The 20,392-nt window shown below is 35.7% G+C and overlaps 1 protein-coding gene across 1 annotated transcript in view; it reads right to left on the reverse strand.

Annotated features, from left to right (window-relative positions):
• PPFIA2 (PTPRF interacting protein alpha 2) overlaps positions 1–20,392 on the reverse strand; it is a 117,932-nt gene that overhangs the window by 15,279 nt on the left and 82,261 nt on the right. The window contains exons 19-21 of the mRNA XM_026049711.1: positions 18,498–18,591; positions 5,249–5,330; positions 826–1,026 (exon numbers count right to left, since the gene is read on the reverse strand). Coding sequence (XP_025905496.1) covers positions 826–1,026; positions 5,249–5,330; positions 18,498–18,591 — 377 coding nt within the window. The remainder of the gene's footprint in view (positions 1–825; positions 1,027–5,248; positions 5,331–18,497; positions 18,592–20,392) is intronic.

Raw genomic sequence — 20,392 nt, forward strand, 5'->3', positions numbered from 1 at the left:
CCCTAGAGCCACCACCACCTGGCTCTCATGAATCTCCTCTTTCATTGCTTTCTTTTTCTCCCCAACATTTCCCCCCAGTTTTTCTTCACTGTCCAACAAAAAGTGCTTTCTGTTTATTACACACATTCTCACTCTTCTACAGTGTACTTTCTTATTCTTCTTTCCTCTTTCCTTTCAGACCTGTAACTCTGTGTTTCTCCTTCATTTTCTTTTCTCTCTGATGACATCCTCTCTCCTCTCCCCTCTCTGCTGAAGGCCTGGCCTCCACTGCTCCCTTCAAACTCTCCTCACTTTGATTTATTGCTGTTCTTGAAATGAGAAGCATGAAGAAACTAAAGTCAGATTCAGATTGGTGCAATTCGGACATGTGTACAAAACACGTGTAATGTTTTGAAAGGATGCAATAAAGGGGGCACATGAAACAGGTCTCAAGAGACCCGCGTTCCTACATGCTCTTTCTCTGTTGAAAAAAAAGGTTGAGTGAGAAACACAATTTGATTTCATTGGGAGAGATGACTTGAAGGAAGAGAAAGGCAAAAAATAAAAGCAAAATTACAAACAAGATGCTCAGTATTGATCATTTAGATAACATCAAGGTTAATCAAAAACACATCTGAAAAAGCAGAATATGTGCTAAAGAAAAAATATCAACGACCACCAATCAAGGCTGTGATGAGCAGGTACTTCTTGCCTCTACAGGACCACTCGCACTGATTTTGAAGTGGGTATTATCCCCAGCTATGAGTCGCTCTTGTGCTATAAGAGTCTTTCTGCAGACTCTCACAGAGGCAAGTAGGGAAGAAAAGTTAGCTGAACATGACTCACTGTTCTGGATGTTGGAGGTGCTGATGGACTCGTAAGAGATACCATCTCCTGGATTGCTAGGCGGAGTTTCAAGCGATGAAGAGGATTGCTGATCCCAATTTCTCTCTGAATCTCAGTATCAGACAAAGCCGACATAATAGCCCCGCTCTTGACGTTGGCGCGGCAGGCAGCGACGTACCAAGCTGGCATTCCTAGCCAGAGCTGTGGAGACAGGGAAGCCATCAGGCACGCTATCTTTCATGAAATCAGTCATCAAAGCACCTAGCAGGTTGAATAAGTATCATAATACACACAAATGAGAATGATTATTGTAATCTTTAAAAATATGACCTTTCTTCCAAGTCTTTGAAATTGTCATGACTTCATATGACCACTTTGCTTCTTTCATTGTGAACAGAAATTTAAAGCAAGGGATATTTTCAACCCTTCTTAGTCCTGTCCATTGCCATCACTCGGACTACTCCTTTCCTTGGCCCTTCATGAGCAAAGACTGACACACATCAGTCAGGCTGGAAAGTTGTTTGACAGTCTTACCACAGAGAGAAAACAACTAAGAAAACCACTATATAGGAACTTATTATATTTTTTTTTCCCCCTACTGTTGTGCTAAAATAGTTTTCTCTCTCTTTCCATGCTAGTCCCAGGCTGTCCATCTCAGGGTTTTTTTTTTTTTTTTTTTTTTTTTTTAAGAATAAATAAGCAGATGCCCAGACTAGCAAGACTTGGAGCCTTACTGCCAATCTCTATCTCACAGGACGTTATGCTCCAGCTAGAAATTCCTGCCACTAAAATGTGAGTGCAGCTACGTCACTTTTGGATTCAGTAGAGATATATTTGTCACTTCAGGCTTTTTCTTTCCTTATCCTAGCCTTAGCAGCTTAGGTTAATGACAGCACTTCCAGCAGCCTTGCCTGGCACCTACTCTCCATTAATTTTGCTAGGTTTCCTCTGCTTACTCATCATCATCATGCACTGCTTCATTCCTAAGACTGTGAGTGTCTATAGATCTTTTCTCCTGAAGGACATCATTTCCATAGTAGGGATACATACATGTGGGAGGTTTTTGTCACAGAATGAAATTCATCCTGCTGTAGAGAAAAGAAGGCTGAAGCAATGAATGCCACAGCCACTGAGATACTGGGGGATCACAGAATCACACAGACAGACAGACCTACTTAGGTGCTTAACTCTAGGGGACAGCTGACGAGCGTAAGGGTAAGATACCTTAAGAGAAGGGTAAGATACCTCTTTCTCGACAGCAGCCCTCACTTGCCCTCTTGTCTCAGAGCATATATGGATCATATGTACGAACTCAGCGAAGTCTCTGAGATCTCTATCTCCCTGTGCATCTCAAAAAGGCCACTCAAAATTAGCTGCTTACATGATTTTTAGATTTTATTCTTAAAAATGGCTTACTAAACATACATGATATCTTAGAAATTAAGCAAAATATGTCACCAGGAAATCAGGAAATCTGGAGTGCAAAGACGAACAGTTTTTTTATTGATTTCTAACAGGATAGTGAAATACTGAGCAGTCATTAACAAGTCTAAATCCTACATGGGGAATACTGGAAAATATTCATCATTTTTATGTCATACTAAGATGGAAATGTAGGACTACAAAATAGGTAATACAGGCTTTCCTATCCTGACCCCTGCTATATAAGAAAGCTTGAGGAACGACTGCACTCCGTTCAGAGAAGTTCTTCCCACTGGTGGGCTGAATGACTGCACTCCAACCCACCTTAGTTTGAACTTTAAAGGTACAATCCACCTCCACCTAACCGTACTGAAATAAAGTTACACACGGCTGGAACAGCCAAAAAATAAAAACAAAAATTACACAGATCACATCTATCTTTTTTAACAAAAGATCATGAGAAACAGATGTTTAGCTTTAAAATATACTTAATATCCTCACTTAATCCGATGTTAAATTCTTTCCCATGTGCACTTGAAAAGTAGGAAAGTTATTCACTCTTCTTATATCACTGAAGAAGTAGATTCAAATGTTTGCTGCTTGTTAGCTAAAATACTTCTTTAAGAAACATGTGTCTCTATCAGCTAAGGTTGGCAAAGCAGTCTTTGGGAAGAGGACATGTTCCTTGTTCTTGGCAGAGATCCACATGTCAGGAGCAATTTGCCAAAATTAGTTAGGTAAGTTCTCAGTACTCAGCAATGCCTATGCTGCATGCAGACGACCAGAATAAATGCTAAGGTAGGGAAGCCTGAAAAGCCCTGAAAAGTTTGGGAATGTCACAGAGGAATCATACTAAGTATTTTAACTTCATCTTTTTTGTTCTTTTCATGCTAATTTGGTTTTATATTCCAAGAACACACATTATGCTTTCCCCAAGAGAGCATGAAATGCACAGTGTCCATCTGCCAATTGTGTGCATCAACTCACTGCATAAATTCAGTACTTCTGCCCTTACAGCATTTTATCATCCATAAATCCAGGTATGCAACCTGCACGGAATACGTAACTATAACATAAACATCCTCATGGGCACTCCTGCGCTGCCCTCATCATATTTCCTGAGAAGTTCACATACACTAATTATTGTTTATGGACCCTCTCTCAGACCCTGGGAAGCATATCCTCTTTCACAGTAAAAAAAAAAAAAAAAATCCAGACAATCCATTTTGATTGTAGTAGTGACCATTCCTGATTAACACAAATCTGTCTCTCAGAGACTCTCAAAGTTATCTAAGAACAGTCATTCAGCAGCCAAGTCATTATACTTAATCCTTCTTATTAATAAAGTGTTTCTTTTCAAGAAAGGAAGATATAATCCTTTTTTTCCAAGGTAATATCCAAATGCTTTTCTGCATTTTCATTTCATCTTCATTAGGCACCTTCAAAAAGGACAACACAATACAAACATTTTGTAGGGTAATCTCTGAGCCAATCCAAAATTGTGTATGAAGACTAAACTGTGTCTGTCAGCAATGGGGAATAGTAGCTACTTTCAGAGAGATCTGAACATACTGATTAGTTTTCAGATGCTCTCTTAAAATGTGATGACTCATTCACATAGCTACAATAAGATGGTATGAGAAATACCTTGATTTTGCTACTTCAGCATTGAAGATAGCATTTTTTTGCGACTTTTGCTAAAGTTTTGGATTTTTTTAAGTAGGGAAAAAACAGCAAATTGGTGACATCCACAACAGTCATCAGAATATGTGGGACTATACATTCATAGTAAAGGCACTTCTTTTTAGAACCAGCAAAGAATTTGTAGTTGCATCAAGTTGATACTGCTTTGCCTTGTGAGAGAGGTTCTGTATAAAATACCTTCTCCTGCCAACCCCACAAAATCAGGATAAGCTGCTTCTTTATTTGTTCTTGGTTTGTTTTAATAGTCTCCACCTAAAACAACAGTTCATATTCTTTTTGACAATTATGGTGGATAGCTTTCCTGAATAAAATATCTGTGGACATATTCCTAAATCCATTCAGACTCACTGGGATGTAGAGGGTAGCTGAGGGAGAAAGAAGGAATTCAGAAAGGATTTAAGCAGGCTTCTCAGTAGAGAAAAAAAAGTGATTTTGCCTCCTTTTATCTTTAAGTTAGAATAGGAATGGAACATTAGGACTTAACTTTCTTTCCTGGTTCACATCCCTGTGAAATATTCAATCCCTGGGGATTGAAAAATAGCCATGAAAATGCCCCTCTCATTTGGCTATGGGATATGGGAGTCATTTATAATCCTTCTGGTTATAAATGGCTGGCTATACTCTATTTTGTATACTACACTTACCAGAGTTGGGGCTGAAAGTCCAGAACTTTTTTTTTAAACCTTCTCCTGACAACTATTTATTTTCTCTCAAAGTGGAACAGATGCAGTAGGTGAAATAAGGACAGACCATTCCCTGTGAACACAGGAGAGCCCCTGCAGCTAGATCAGATTTCAGAGATGAAAAATCTGCAGCATTCAAATCAAAGATATTTCCACATAGATTTCCCACATCCTGTGTGAAAGAGCCTAAAGGAACAGTTCTTTTGGATTTGAATGATATCTAAGTAAAAACATAAGGAGAAAGGGCTGATGATTAAGAGATGATAGAGTCACAAGTTCTTTAAATTCATTCAAAATTCTGAAGATGTAGGTACTGTGTTAACCTCAAATAAATTCAACCACAATTTTTACACACCATCCTACATACAACACAGGCTGTAGATTCCACAGACATATAGGGACTGAGAAATTACGAGATTTCTGAAATTGGGAGTTCAGTGGCAGCTTCAGCATAGGCCACATACTCACGATAACGAAACTTTTCCTTCTTGTCCCTGTCTCCCTGAAGTCCTGTGCCATTTTTGTCAGCTCTAGCCTCTGATTCATACTGTCCAGCACCCGTATGCTCTCAGTGCTCATGACTCAGGGTACAGGGGGAGAGGAGCAGCACTTACCTCCAGCCAGGCCACCACTGTGGGCCCATCCCACTGTGCGAAGGGCAAGCCCTTTCTCCGAGCTTCTTCCAGAAGTTCATGCCTAAAAATGGGTCAAAAAATATTCAGTGTGTACAGGTACATGTAGGATGATACACATCCTATCATGGCTTGCTGTTAAGGGTAACAACAACAAAGGAGTTGCCTTTTTTTCTAGTAACCTTTTTGTTTTAAAAGAGCTGTAAAAAATGAAGAAAACAACATATTCCTCATTCTGTGCCCAGTTGTTTTTGATCCCTCTTTCTTGCTTTGTTTTTGCATAAATAAAAGGAGTAGTTTCTCTCTGTCCTTACCTGAAGCAACAGGGCACTGGGATGCCCAAAATAAAAGGATCACGCAGATAATACAGACTATTGGACAGAGCCATGCAGAAAAATGAGGGATTCCTCCAGCTTAACTGTGCTTAGATACTGACCCATAAAGGCTTTATTTAGACAGAAACTGCCAAATCCTAAACCTGGGCTTGCCTTAGATATTAGGATGTAACAGGGTGTGAGAGGTCTTTGTGTTTGAAACACTTAATCCTGCTGGACTATCTATGCACAGTTCTGAGATCTCTGGAGTGCAAATATTCTGCATCTTAAATAAATCATCCATGGCTAATTAAGAGCTGGATGTAGCTTTATTATTTTGGTATGTGCTTTTTTTTTTTTTTAATTTGCTTATTAAAAAAGATAAAGTCATTTACTATATATGTGGTTCCCAAAGCTCAAAATACAATTTCAATACAGTAGAAATAAGTATTTGGTAAAGTTATGTATAGGTCGGTCAGCTAAACTACCAGGAAAATCCTCTGTATTAAATATGCTAGACAATTTGCCCAGATTAACAGACTGCAGCTGGAGTGCAAAACAGAAATAAAGAAGTCATTCTGGCAGTGTAGAATAAGCAATCCTTCCAAAGTCTTATTTTTTATTATTTAACAAAGTACTTCTAGCTGCCTCCTGCTGAGAGAAACACAAAAGATTGCTCTCAGCAGCAAGCAGTACTGAAAAACAAATTAGATGGGTACTATGCTAACGCAACATTAAAATTTGCTTACATTCCCTCATAACAAGAAACTCTTGGAATTATAGCTATAATTTTTGCTCCTTTATTGCTACAGCCGTTGTGAATCACAGATCCCATGGCAATGCTTTCCTGCACGTACACGCACTGCGCAGCCACGGCGGATAGGACTGATGGAGCCCTCTCACTTGCCGGACATGCTCCTATGGGGATTCATGCCCTGCTGAGGGGCGAGTCTGGGCGAGAATTTGTTTTCTGCAGAAAGTGGAACCCAAATAGCACTTCTGCATATTTATTTTAAATGCCTTGCTCTGCATATTGATAGAAAGACAGCTGTTGTAATGGCCATGTTTCTTCTATAGCAATACAAAATCTGAGTGCATGGATGTGTTACCTTCAGTAACTGATAGAGGTGTGGGAATCCCAAATTCCCAAAGAGAAAATCTGCTGAAGGCAGATGCAAGGCCACAGATGAGGCTGCCCAGCATAGCAGCACGATTCCTCTAAGGGGTGGGCTCACCAAGCTGTGTGTGGGTGTTTCTAGGGAGCTCCATGGGGCTTCTTACACTTGAGTCAGCCTGAAGCTCCGTTTGGAGACCCAACATAACTCGAGTGCTTCTCAAACAAATATAAGGAAAGAGCTTCTATTACTTTACAGATTGCCTGGCACCCAGAACTAATGCAAAATATAGCTCTGGTTATTGATTCTGACTGAAGAAAATTTGACTGGGCCAGAAAGGGTATGCTTTATATAAATGCTATGGTCAAAAGAATACAGTATGATAACCTACAATCCAAAGGTTTATGAAAAGTAGAAGAAAAAAGTGTTTTGGTTTCAAAATATATTTAATGTAATGCTAAACTTCATTACATACATCCACAGCATGCAGCAGCCATCCTAAGGCCTGTGCCTCAGTTAAGGCAGTGGAACGCAGGATTTTTATTTCCCTTAAAATATTTTATACTTTAGAACTTATATTTCCTTTCCATACAGTTTCATTTAAACACCTTTCTAATATTAAAGTTTATATAAATTATATTTTATTTTTATTAACAGTGTTCTCTAGATACTTTTTGAAGTGCAGCATTAAGTAAGTGCTTTACATAACCTGAACCTTCATTTCCTAAACCTGAAATTAAACCAGACTTTCTCCTTCTTGACCAAAAGAGAGACCTTTACTTGGTAGTCATAGCAAACTCTTATCTCATGAATAAGAACTAAAAACCACACCATTTCTACCAGAAAGGTCATGCTATGCAATAACTATGCAGTATTTGGTCATTACTGAAAATTGTCAGAATATGAATTTGATAATCTGAATATTTTAAAATAGATTTCAGGTATTTCAGAACAGTAAACAGGCACCTGCAACATTTTTCCTTATAAAGAAAGACAACTGATTAGAAGGAGAAGAAGAGATGAAAAGCACACATGAGAAGCAAAACAGAGCTCACTGCTCCCTGTTCCTTTCTCTACAAAGGCAAGGTTTAGTAAGGGAGAATATCATGTTACTGCTCTGTTAATTTGGAAGCTGCCTGACTGGGAAATGAGGGGAATATTGCTCTCCTAAGATTTTGTCAGGAAAGTACTTACTACATATTATAACGTGTCCACTTGCATTGGTAAGGAGGTAAGGAATTAAAATGTAATTATTTCCATGCTCGTGTAGTTTTTTAGTGAAAACAAGCTGATAAGGAAAATTTGACATTAATTAGGCTTTGCTCTAAATGGCATTATTTTGCAGATAAAGCTTTAAACAACTTACTGACACTGGACTGAATTCCAAATTAAAGTCATATTTTAAAGATAACATTATTATTTTTGCAGAAGAAAATCCTCTTCCTGAAGACTCTATGAGAATAACTGGAATTCACTATTTAAACTATGTCATTATTTATGTTCCTCACTTTGAGTCTGGTTTATCAAAGCAAGGAAATTTCATGAATGGCATCACTTAGCATTCATTCAAAATTTGAGAGATGTTTGTATTTATCTTTTCTTTTAGAGAGACTGCTTCAAAGTATTTTTATTTTTAGCATCATTATTTCCGAAGTAACAGCTTGGGACGTCCTATACCCATCATTCGAACACTCTGCACAGCGTTCAAACCAAGGCCAGACATTGCCATGATGATATCTGAATTTATACAATATTACAACACAAATCTTTATATTTCTGTCAACAAGATCATCTACCATGTTAGTTCTAGAACATGAAGAGTTCTCTGGAATGCAAATTATAACATTCTTAACTAAAATGTGAGATAAACTCAAAAGGAGGCATAGTGAAATCAAAGATCAAATCCTATTACCTGTAGGGTAAAAGCAGAATTAATTTAGAGCTTCTGGCTAGCAGATGATTTAGAATCTTACAAAATGGTTTTGATTCATAGATGTTTTCTCAGAAAGACAACAGAAGAAAGAGTAATACTTGGTAAAGGAAACTAGCAGACCCTCCATTATTATTACTTCTATTACTACCACTATGACTATTACTATAGTAAGCACTAAGATGTCTAATTTATAACCTAATTTTATACATGACTGGTTTCACAAAAGGTAGATAAAACATTCTTTATTTATTTGAGAAATTCTATGAATTAAAATCAGGAGTAAACACATTTGTGTCTCTCTGGTAGCGTGAGAGTCAGTACAGCATGTTCAAATATAACACACGCGCAAGAACCCCAAAATTTGGAAGAGAGTATTTCTAATAAACTAAGTTGGCTTTGGCTTTTTATTTTTGCTATTGTTTCTAATAGACTCATATCATCATATAATGTTGATTTAATCTAATCTAAAAACATCCAGCTAATGTGTAAAGACTGAACTAATTAAAATGGAGTAAGATACTATTTCAACTTTTGATCTTAAGTGACATGGCTTTTAAATCATGTAAAGTCATTGATCTTTCTCCTTTTTGATACTTGGTATAATATGGAGATTGGGAGAAAGCAGTAAAATTCTATCCTCATTTTCAAAAAATTTGCACATCCAACTTAAATAAATTTAAAGAGAAGAATAGCTTAAAAATGTTATTAGGCATAAATCAGGATACTAAAAATAAACATTTTTAAAATCAATAAACCAAGGAAGTACACTCTTAAACTTAGTATCATTCCAGATAATGTGGATAGGGAAAGCAAATTTAATAATGCTGCAATGATTCTATATAGGTGCACATTATAAGTGTATGCAAGCTGAAGGGCACTACTCATATTTCTGAATTAAGCTAAGCAAAGCATGTTCAGGAATGCTGAATAAGTAGGATAAATAAAGACCTGAGCTTTAAATTAGAGCTGCAGAGCTATTATTAAAAAAAAAAAAATAAATAGATGAAATAAACAGATGTCCAATACAAAATTTTGCAGTCTTGTTTGTACTCTACTACATGCATTGGAGACCCCTGAAATTTCCATATTGATTAAGCTTTATTAAATATGGTTTTGTAAAGTCATTTCATAATTATACATTTTAAATTAATATGATAACCCCCCTTTTTTTTTTTAGTTTTTCTGTTCTTAAAGGCTTTAGAGAGTTATAACTCGAACATACTTTAGAAATATTGTATGCATTAAATTTTCCTTTTGGAGTTCCAGAAAAAATTAGAGAAAAATAAACCCAATATTTTCATCGTAGATAAAGAAGAGATGCTAAGATTTAAAAGTCTTCTTTTAACTTGATACCAGATCAGCAAGTCTAAAACCCTCTAACAAAATAAATGAACTAGTGAAAAGAAAATAGTGAAGTTACATAGGCACAAATTAAAATACTATTGCACTACATGTGCAATACATGGGTTCACATGGGAAAAGGGATTTGCGTAACCTTGGATTTACTTCAACAGAATTTATGCCTACATACATCTGTGAATTTAGGTCTTTACTCTTAACAATTTCCTACTGTTTTTCCGATTCTCGGTTTCAAAAACACCCCCCAATGCCTTTATTAAAAAACAGAAATAATTGTCTCCAATTAGTTCAACCACTGTCTTAAGACTGAATTTGTATGTATTATTGTTGATTTTGTGCACACTTTTAAGCATTGCAAATAGTCTGAATATTAAGTCTTTGTTCTGGTTATTTTGCAGAGATTTGTTATTTTGCAGAGATTTGTATATACACATATAAAGTTCACAGAAAAAAAAAAAAAAGAAAAATAAAACATGGTGCTGAAAATGACCATGTTCAGCAGCCATGGTGCTTTAACTTACCCAGATATGCTTTTCATGAGATGAAGAGAGATGAATGGAAAAAAAAAAGCACACAAATGTTAATGAATATATGTCAGTCCATCAAAAAAAATCATGGTAGATAAAATAATAGCACTGTTATAAATATGGAAATATTTCTAATCTTTCTTTGACTTTTTTAAAGCAGTTACATGCTTTTATGAAAAATAAATGAATCTTTCATAATTACATTATCATTAGTGCTGGCTGTTTATCAGGCACTCAGCACAGCACACAACACATGCTTGTGCCAAAGATCTGCAAATATCATGAATATGGAAAATATTTTCAAATACAAGCATGTTGCCCAAATTTAAATAATTTCATAATGATTCTTGTGTAACACAAAATTCCTGAAAAATTCCCAAATAACTTTTTTTTCCACAAATTACCATAGAGACACTGTAAAAATGAGTGGACTATGAACCAAAATTTTCTTTTCAACATGCACTTTACCAGTCTTTCAGCAGGATATACTGGCATAACTATATGTGACCTAGACTTGTTTTTCTGAAATAAGCAGATATGTCATGCACATAGATGGTTAATTGCTGTGACTGTTACTCGTAGTATACTCTGCACAGGATGCCCATTTGAGCAGTCATTCTATCATTAGATTAGTAGCAATGCTAATGTGGCTAATGTGAGCGTTTGGGGCTCTAGGCGACCTACTGCTGCTATCAGCTTAGTTGCCAAAGTTTTTTTTGTAGGGGAAACCAGGATGACATCACTGATAATAAAATTTCTTCAGCATTCTTCAACATGAAAAAAAAAAAAAAAAAAAAAAAGAAAATTGTATGCCTGTTTTGGGCAAGCATGTGTTTGTGTGTGTGATGAGTAGAAAAGATGGGAGGAAAAGAGAATAAACAAGATACAGAAAAGTAGGTGGAAACAAATAGAAAGTACACTCAGAAAGTGTAGGAAAGAAAAGCAAAGGAAGGATAATGAAGGTAAGTAATTATACATAAAGAGCAAGGAAGCTATTCAAAAAACTACCAAATCTGATAAACATACTACTAGAACAGAACGTGCATATATGATTTTGGGGCAAAATCTCTTCATACTCATACTATTCTGAGCTACTGCAAAGACTAACTCAAACACCGTGGCTGGCCAGGCCCTTTGTTTTGACCAATCCAGGGTCTATCAAACCAGAACCCATTTCTTACATTGTCCTCCCAATCCTCTTTTGGATTTGGTGGGGAGGAATAAACACGGGAATTAACTGAAAATAACATTGTGGCAGTTCAATTCTGCCTGGGAATAATCCATATGACTTGAAGGCTGTTCTTGTTCCCTTTGGTACAGGAGCTGAGAACTGAGGAACATTCATGTTCTTCCTCACACTCAGAGTAAAAACATTCAGCAGAAAAAAAACGGATCTCTAAATTCTGGCTTTTATGTTTTCCTAAGACAGCTATTTTATTATGAGTTTTCTGAAGGAAGATAAGCATTTCCATTAGATTTACATTATACTGTTAAAGATATTTTTTCCCCTCTGCTGTTTTATCTGTTCTTCCCATAAACCCTAATTCTACATTTAATCTGATGGGATATTTATATCTGCAGGAGATCAGAGTTTAGGGAACAGTTGCATGTTTAAGAGTATATGCTTATATCTCAGATTGTAATAGATGGGCCCATATGTGTAGATAAAACAGGGATTGGGACTCTGTTCTATATTTATTTAAATAAAAAATTGTAACTAGTTGATTTACCTTATGCAGTCTGCGAAAAAAGAATAAAAAAAGAAATACAAAAAGAATAAAAAAAACCCTACAAAAATAAAAGGTATTATCAAAACCTTTTATTGACTAACTATTTCTAATAGTTAGTCTTTACGTAAGTGGAAAAATAAATTCAGTAAAGGAATGAGATTTGAAATCTCATCTTTATGTATGGCTCAAGGATCAGACCTTAGCCTAACCCAGAGAAAGTGATAGTGGATATTGCATAGCTCTCCTTCCTGAAGTGGAAGGAGAAAATAGTGAATAATAACTACTGAATACAGTTTTCTTTGCTAGAAAGGATGAATAATTGAAAAGAGCAGTCTGAAAACTACTAACTACATCAGCTAATTTCTCATAGATGAGGTAGGAAGAGAAGAAATTATATGCGGCAAATTAAAATTATTCTTAAAAGCTAGTGTAAGAAAATAAATCATGTACACTTAATGTAGTTTAAAGCATTAAGTATACAAGAATAATAGATGGAAAGCACAGGAAAAAGGACCTTAATTAATCAAATTGGATTCATTTTTTCCAAAATGTGTGTAATTAAGATAACCATTAGAAACATTTGTATATTACAAAGGACAGATTATTTGTAGTCACAAATATGCTATGTCAAATTCTAATTGCAGTTGCACATATAAAACCTATTCTAATTAAGGGCCATTGTGTGGAATGGGAATGAACAAAATCCTGACTACAATGTGCAAAATCTTAATTTCATAAGAAGGTCTATTAGGTCTATTATTAATAAGCCTGTTGATTGGGGGCCAAAACTTCAATTTTCTACAAGTAAATCTAAGAAGTAGTGTTCTGTTTATTTTAATTGTTTTAATTTAAATGCAGATTACTAAAACATGCAGCCTTATTTTTGTGATTTTTTCCCTTTATCATATCCTAACAGTTGGAAAAAAATATAAATTAAAACATACAAAAGAAGGACTTAAGCACTATTAAGAATTCACTAAAGGCAATATCCTTCTTTTTCTATGTAAAAAAGGAAATAAACTGATTTAGTACCACATTCTCTTTTGTTAATACAGAAGTTACTTATTCTTGATAGCTACATTACTGTAGTCAGCTGAGATTTACTGGTCTGATAATTTTCTGAGGTTAATTATAAGGCCATAATCTCTAGGATTTTCTTTTCACAGAGGAATTTTTTATACCAGAACTAGACAGCTCTTGGTCCTACTGTGCTGTATGTATGTGTGTTCTCTGGCATGATAAGCCTTTTTTGAAACTGATTGCAGGGAGGAAGTTATAGCTTGCAAACACAGTCCGTGCCCCTGGAGTAAATCTGCCCCAAAAAGGTTCATAGGATAGATAGATTTTTTTTTTTTTTTAAATTTCCTTGGAAAATGTAAAAATCACATTTTACGCTTAATTTGAGAATATGAAATCAAATGATTTATTGTAATTTTAATGATTTATTACACAGATCAAGAAAATCAATAAATTCTTATTCAGAGTTAAATCAAATCAAAGTGGGAGAAAAAAGAAAGCTGGAAGCTCTGCTCTCGACTCATGCTACCTTGGCCAGATAACTAAGAATGTCATTACAGCAAAGTGCAGTGAATTTGAGGCCTATGAAGTAAGTGAAGATTGCCATTCTAACAGTCATATTAATAAATCTTGGAATTTATCAGCTTTTTAAGATCCCACTAATGGGATCTAGTTCAGGGCTGGCTGATTTATATGTAAGATTTTGCATAGGGAAATAATTTGTATTTAGGATTTGCTTAGGAAGTGAGAGCATAAACTGAATTCAAGGTGTATTAGCAACATGCACAAGGTCAGATTCACCTCTATGTGGCAATCAAGTGCTTGCACTTGAATGTCTCTCAAACCTTGCCTTATGGAGGTGCTTTGCCAGAATGAAATAAATAGACCTTTCCTTCACTTGTTGCTAACAAGTAAAAAGAAGTAATAAGAAGCCTTATTACTTGTAGCTCAAAAAAAAAAAAAAAAAAAAAAAAGAAAAAAACAAGGCTAATGTTGTGCATAACCAGGACAATGTATGCAGAGCCACTGAGAAATTACGGCTGGAGCCCTTGACTGAAAAATTAGGAATAAGAAATCAGGCCTCCATATTTAGCATGAAGAAAAAAAATATTAAGAGAAAAGCTTCATTCTTCATTTCTATGAGGGGTGTTTTCAGGAGATCAAACTCAAACAAAATGAAATTTATAATTTAATCAATAGCAAATCAATAGCAAATTCACTTAGAAACTGGCATGAATGTAATGACTATATACAGAATATCACAGCTGCTAATGCTTTTAGACCTGAACTCTCTTTGCTTGAAAGAAATAGATATGGGACAAGCTGCTTCTGAGAGTTAGGCAAAAGGCAGAAGACACTACGCCCATACACTAACAGTTTTTGTATATGACAACTGAGGTGGAATATAAATGTTAGCTTAAATAATAGTGATGTAGTGCATTAATCTACCTCAACATCATTTATTTCTATCAAATAAAAAATAACACTATTCTTCCTATTTTTAAATTAAGGCTAAATTGGAAGACTATTATCCCATAAATCAGTAGTAGAACAAGAGAACACTCCGAATATCCTTGGCATTGAATTTCACTTTCTATTTCATTTTCAGTTTACAAATAGTTTATTTAGAGAGTTTTAACTTTAACCAGAATTATCATATATTTGTTGTCTGAGAGTAAACACCTACAGGTAGCTCAGGTAAAATACATCCATATTTTAGGATAATTTCAGCAATCTGACGGGGTCTAATTTAAAAATTCCAACCAACTCCTTAAATTTCTCTTGGATATCCTTAGAAAAATACTTGTGACTACTGCCTAGTTAGTTACTTATCATTGAGACAAATTGATGATTACATTTTAATGGTGTCTGAGTAGTCAATTCAGATTGAAAGAAATCTACTAAGTAGCACCCTCTAAGCAAGAGACAGTTAATGATACCACACTCACTGGAAAGGGATTTAACTCCAAAAGCATCATAATCTCTCAGGAAAGTTTTCAGGGTGAAATGTATTATTCAGCAGTCTATTCTATGCATAGAAACTACACTAAAACATTACAACATGCTGCAATGTGTTTACAACTCCTCAAGCCAAGAACAGGAGCACGACAAATGCTTGCAGCTTGGGAGCAGGTGGCAAGGACACCTATGGCACTACTGGTACCTCCTGGCTGCAGCAACTGACAACTGGATGCATCCTGCCTCTTCATCTCTAGGGCCTTGTAGTGAGGTCCAAAACATCAAAAATGCCAAATCAGAAATTAAAAATCTCAGCATTTTAAAATATATATTTTATTAATTTAATTCAACAGAAAGAAATACCACAGAAAATGTTAATGGGAATTTGTCCTATATTAACTTTATTCAATTTTTAATTTATTAACTCAAAGTTAATTGCAAATACTGGTGAATTAAGCCTCATATGACCTCTACAAAGCTAAAGAGTATTCTGAAAATGCTATGATCACCATGATGAATCACACCTTTATTCTCAGGCCAAGTGGAGAATCTTTGCTTTCCTGCACAAAAACTATGGTTTCCTATCACTGAGCTGAAAGAGAAGTTCACTGAGCTGTTAACAGGACTGAAAGCCAATTGATTTGACTTATATAAAAGAAGACAGTGGTGAAACACAAGTGTGGTACGTCGTATTATTCTTCACTTTTGGAAGTGGAAAGGACTATCCTTCTCATGGACCTGGTTCTTTTGGAAATTTATGTCCTAATTTAACCTAGCCAAAGTGAGGTGAGGTGCTTTGCTCTCTCAAGTTCAGGGATCATCCTTGCTGTCTCTGCAGGGTTTGTAGGACCCATTATGGAATTAAGTGCTTAAACCTAAATGTTACTGATATGCCACGAGATAGTGTTTTTCTTATTAGCTTTTATAAAGATGTGACTTTAAATCCCTAATGTTACATGCTGTAATACTGTCTCATTGGAATTAAATCAGCAATTTTACAGATATTTGAAATATCTGCATCTAGAGGGAGCTATGAATCATGAAGTGACAGCAAAAATGAATCCGACTTTCTGAGACAAACTTTTCATTTAAATGACATTCTGGACACTTTTCTCTTAATATTTCCAAGGCATGACATGCAAATGCATGACTGCATTTTTCACAGGGAAATGTCAATTCTGCCCTATTGACAGTTTGGCACCCTAATGATTGCCATAATTCATCAGATCCCTCATATATGTCTCCAACTCCAAATACTTCATTTTTCTCATATTACAGCTCTGCTACAACTATATGTGAACTGAGCTCATTTGCTTTTCTCTAAAGGGAACTACCGATGTAATTACTTCCATTATAGTAAATTCAGAGGAATTTTGAAAGCCATCATAAGGATTCCAAAGTAAGAGCCAGGAAGACAGACAAACCTGAAGTTATGAGAGAAAAAAGAACCCACGAACCTTCATGAGAAAGGTAAATAACATAGAGTCAGGATAAATACTGTACAGTTCTAGCTAGCTGAATGGTCCTACCCACAACGGATAGATTCCTTGGTGTAGACAGTACACAGTACTGTATAGATAGTACACAGTATAGAAAAGAATGATTTATTTCATAAGGAATCAAGAAGACAACACAAGAGTAAAGAAGAAAGATTTGTAAAGAAGACAGTGTGGAAAAGCCTCACTGGGTGAGATTATAGAAAGCTGTAGTAGCAGATTACCTGAACACCAACTATTTTCAGACAAAAACCTTGGTAGGTTTTGTCATGTAGGTAGTAGATACTCTGTACAGTCTAGTTTTATCTTACCCAGTGCTACCATAAGAGATGCAATGTTGTATAAGCTGAATAAATATGTCCCTTCACAATGGTTTCAGTTGTGGTGCCTTCAGCCCTCAGAACTGAAAGATAAAATAGGGACTGCAAAAAAATGTTGCTGAAGATTCAGTGGTATCTTTATGAATTACTGTGGCAGTGACAGTGCTGTGGTACTGCCAGTTTTCCAGAATTTAGTAAAAAAGTGTAGTAATGTACATCATCCACTTTCCTCATCTTTAAATGAATGACAGATTTAGAGATAAAAAATGCAGACAAGAGTCATCAATTAGAATATCTTGATGAACATTTATCTGAGTTTTTTTAATTGAATTTAAAGTGTTTCTCCCCTCTGAGTTAGCAAAACAACTGCTTTTCTATCTTTAATTGCTAAATTATCAATTATTTAAACTGGATATATATTTTTACATTAACCAGATGTGCATGCTTTAAGATATATTTCATTTGGAGCTTGAAACATAGTAGTTAAAATATTCTACATACAAATCTATTTAGAAGCTGAATGATATTCCTGGATTCTTCTGATTAGAATTGCTGATTCTCTTGAAACCTTGCAAAAGAACACTAAATGAAAGAGACTTGAAAACATTGCAAATTTTAAAAATGGGGCTTTCAGAATCCAAATGGTAGTGCTAAAGTTAGCGATTATGGATGAAAAACAAAGCTATTTGTTTACAGAATGAATTTTCAAAGTCATCTTTTAAATACCATCTTTTTTTTCTCTAACAGCCTCTTATTACACTGAGCTGTGATACTGCCAAGAGAATTCTTTTGTGTTTGTAGCTTTTTATTATTATTTTTATTTTTATTTTTTAAACAGTTTGCCTTAGCAGCTGCTATGACTCAGTGCAATGGTTTTACAAGCTGTTGCAGCAGAGCCAGCATTAAATGATTATATAATTTATCTGAATACAAAGCTAGGTTGTCATTTACAGACAGGCAAAAGAGAAAGTTAAGCTGCTAGGGCTTATGTTGCTTTTGACTTCTGCAGTCAGAAATAATCACGCATTCAATGGAGAATGCAAACCATCTTTCCATTTTTAAAAATTTCTGAACAACACATGCAGTGAGTCACTAGGATACCTTTTTTTCTCTGCCTACTTAGTTTTTTAAACTGTGGTTATCACAGAATTAATTACTGTGTGAAAAAAAAAAAAACCCGTCTCTTTCTCTTAAACTTATGTTCTTTTGCAAATGAAACAAAATTGTACCATTGACAAAAAAATAATTATTCCTCCTATACTTAGGAATATCTGTTCTCCTATATGCAACTTTAAATTAAACACTTGAATGTTGATTCTAAAAAAAACAAACAACAAAGTAAATGACAAGCTGTCATACTAAATGGCCATGCTCCTCATTACATGCCTGCATAAACCCACCACACAAATGAAACACAAATTGCGTGTGAGCCAATGAAAGCCCCATGAAGAAGGCACTCACTTTTTCTTCAGCCGTCGGTCCTTTTCTGCTTGTGTTCCAAGCTTGCCTAATCCCAGCGATTCTTGTGCTGCTGCTTCTGTTTCCATATAACCTCCTGTGGTGGAACAGGGAAAAGGAAAAAAAAAAAAATTCACCATATTTCCCAATATTTCTTTCCCTGATGTTCCCCTCCTCAACCCTCTAGTGATCCCCTGTTCCCTTTTTTTTTTCCAACATTGTGTATGTTTTCTCCGTAAGACCCTAAGGCTGATACTGGTGAACAAACACAGGAGTAAATATGTCTGAATTCTTGCAAGGAAATTACATTTCCTACATTAAAAGCACTGGTGTAGAGGGGCTAATGGTTTCCTCCATGTGTTTTTCACACACAGGTGAGGAAAACATCCCAATTTTCTCCACTGCTTGTTATCCAGGGCCTCCTATGGCTGCAGCCCAAGCAAGCAGTGCTCAATTACAACACTCACATTTTTTATTCTTAGTTGGGAAACACACAGATGAAAGTGCCTTCCAAAGAACTGTCTGATCTCTATTGATATGATACAGCATCGTCTAATGCCTTTAGCCTAAAGTCTTTAGTTTGCTCTCAGAGAAAGGCTTTGATGTGGTTATCCCTGCAGACTCAGAGATGACACAACAAATCTGTCAGAGTGAAGAAGAGCATCTCGTGTCCTTAAGTCCCCTAATTCCTGCAAAAGCCATGGGAGCTGGAGGGCCACTGCCAAGCCATTGGCCTGGAATCACTAGGGATGCCTACAATGAGCAAGGACACCTGCCCCAAAATAAATCCACACTGCAAACAAAGCACAGGCCGGGTTTGGATCAAGGTTATGTCAGTGATGGTGACTTGCTTGGTGCTGCAGTGTAAAGATGTTGTTATGCAGGAGGTGCCCGGTTTTCTATTTCAATTTATCAACTGTAAGGATACCCCAGGTGTAAACTTTATCACATACTAAAATGCCACCCCAGACTTTTACAAATCATTTTTACACGTACACGGGTCAAGTTACATACAAAGCTGCTGATGCACCATTTTTATGGCATTAATTAAATAAAAAGACTATTTTAAAACTCTGTAGTTTTATTGCTATTGTAGTCTAGACAGAATTTTTCTCTAATAAAGAAGATATTATGTCTACAAGTATCATGTGAACTACAAAAACAAATGCATATTTCACTTCCTTTTGAAAGTTTTACAAGATTATCACATCAAAGGCCTCATGTTGAACCTGGAGCAAATTTGTAGCTCACCAAAGTGCTTTATCAACACCTCACTCAGACCTTTTATGGGAGCAGCTCCTGGTATTTCAAATCTAGTACCTAGCATCAAATCTAGTACGAGTGTAGCATAATGAAGGATTTTTGCAGATTGGGAAATATTTTCAGCAAAAGGGACTTCCCCACAAAGCAAACACATCTGGGCCATTTCAGTAACCTATGACACCTTATGCTGAATCTGTGTATTATGCCTGACGGTATCTCAGACATGCAGACAAGTGTGATAAATGTTTCCCAACAAGCTGACCTTTCCTTGCACCATCTAGATCCGCTTGTCTGTGCAGGCCTAAAACTACCCGTAGCACATTTATTTTCTGGCCTAGATATATTTTAAAAACAACATATAGAGAATATATAAATGTTCAGCGTAATAATCTCAAAATGAGAGATGTCTGTGTAAACTTAAAAATCAAACAAATAATAATTAAAAGAAACTGTGAAGACTCTAGGAAACTTTTATCTGATGTTTAAAAACAAACAACCAAATAAAACTTAAAACTATGTATTTGATTTTGAATAATAACACAAATGACTGAACAGAGGTGATATAAATAGCAAATTATAAAATAATGAAAATATAGCAAGTTTAGCAGTTGAAAATGAACAATTTCTAAGTTATA

The sequence above is a fragment of the Nothoprocta perdicaria genome, unplaced genomic scaffold (genome assembly GCF_003342845.1).
Source record: "Nothoprocta perdicaria isolate Ctin4 unplaced genomic scaffold, notPer1 scaffold_61, whole genome shotgun sequence".
Lineage (NCBI taxonomy): Eukaryota > Metazoa > Chordata > Aves > Tinamiformes > Tinamidae > Nothoprocta > Nothoprocta perdicaria.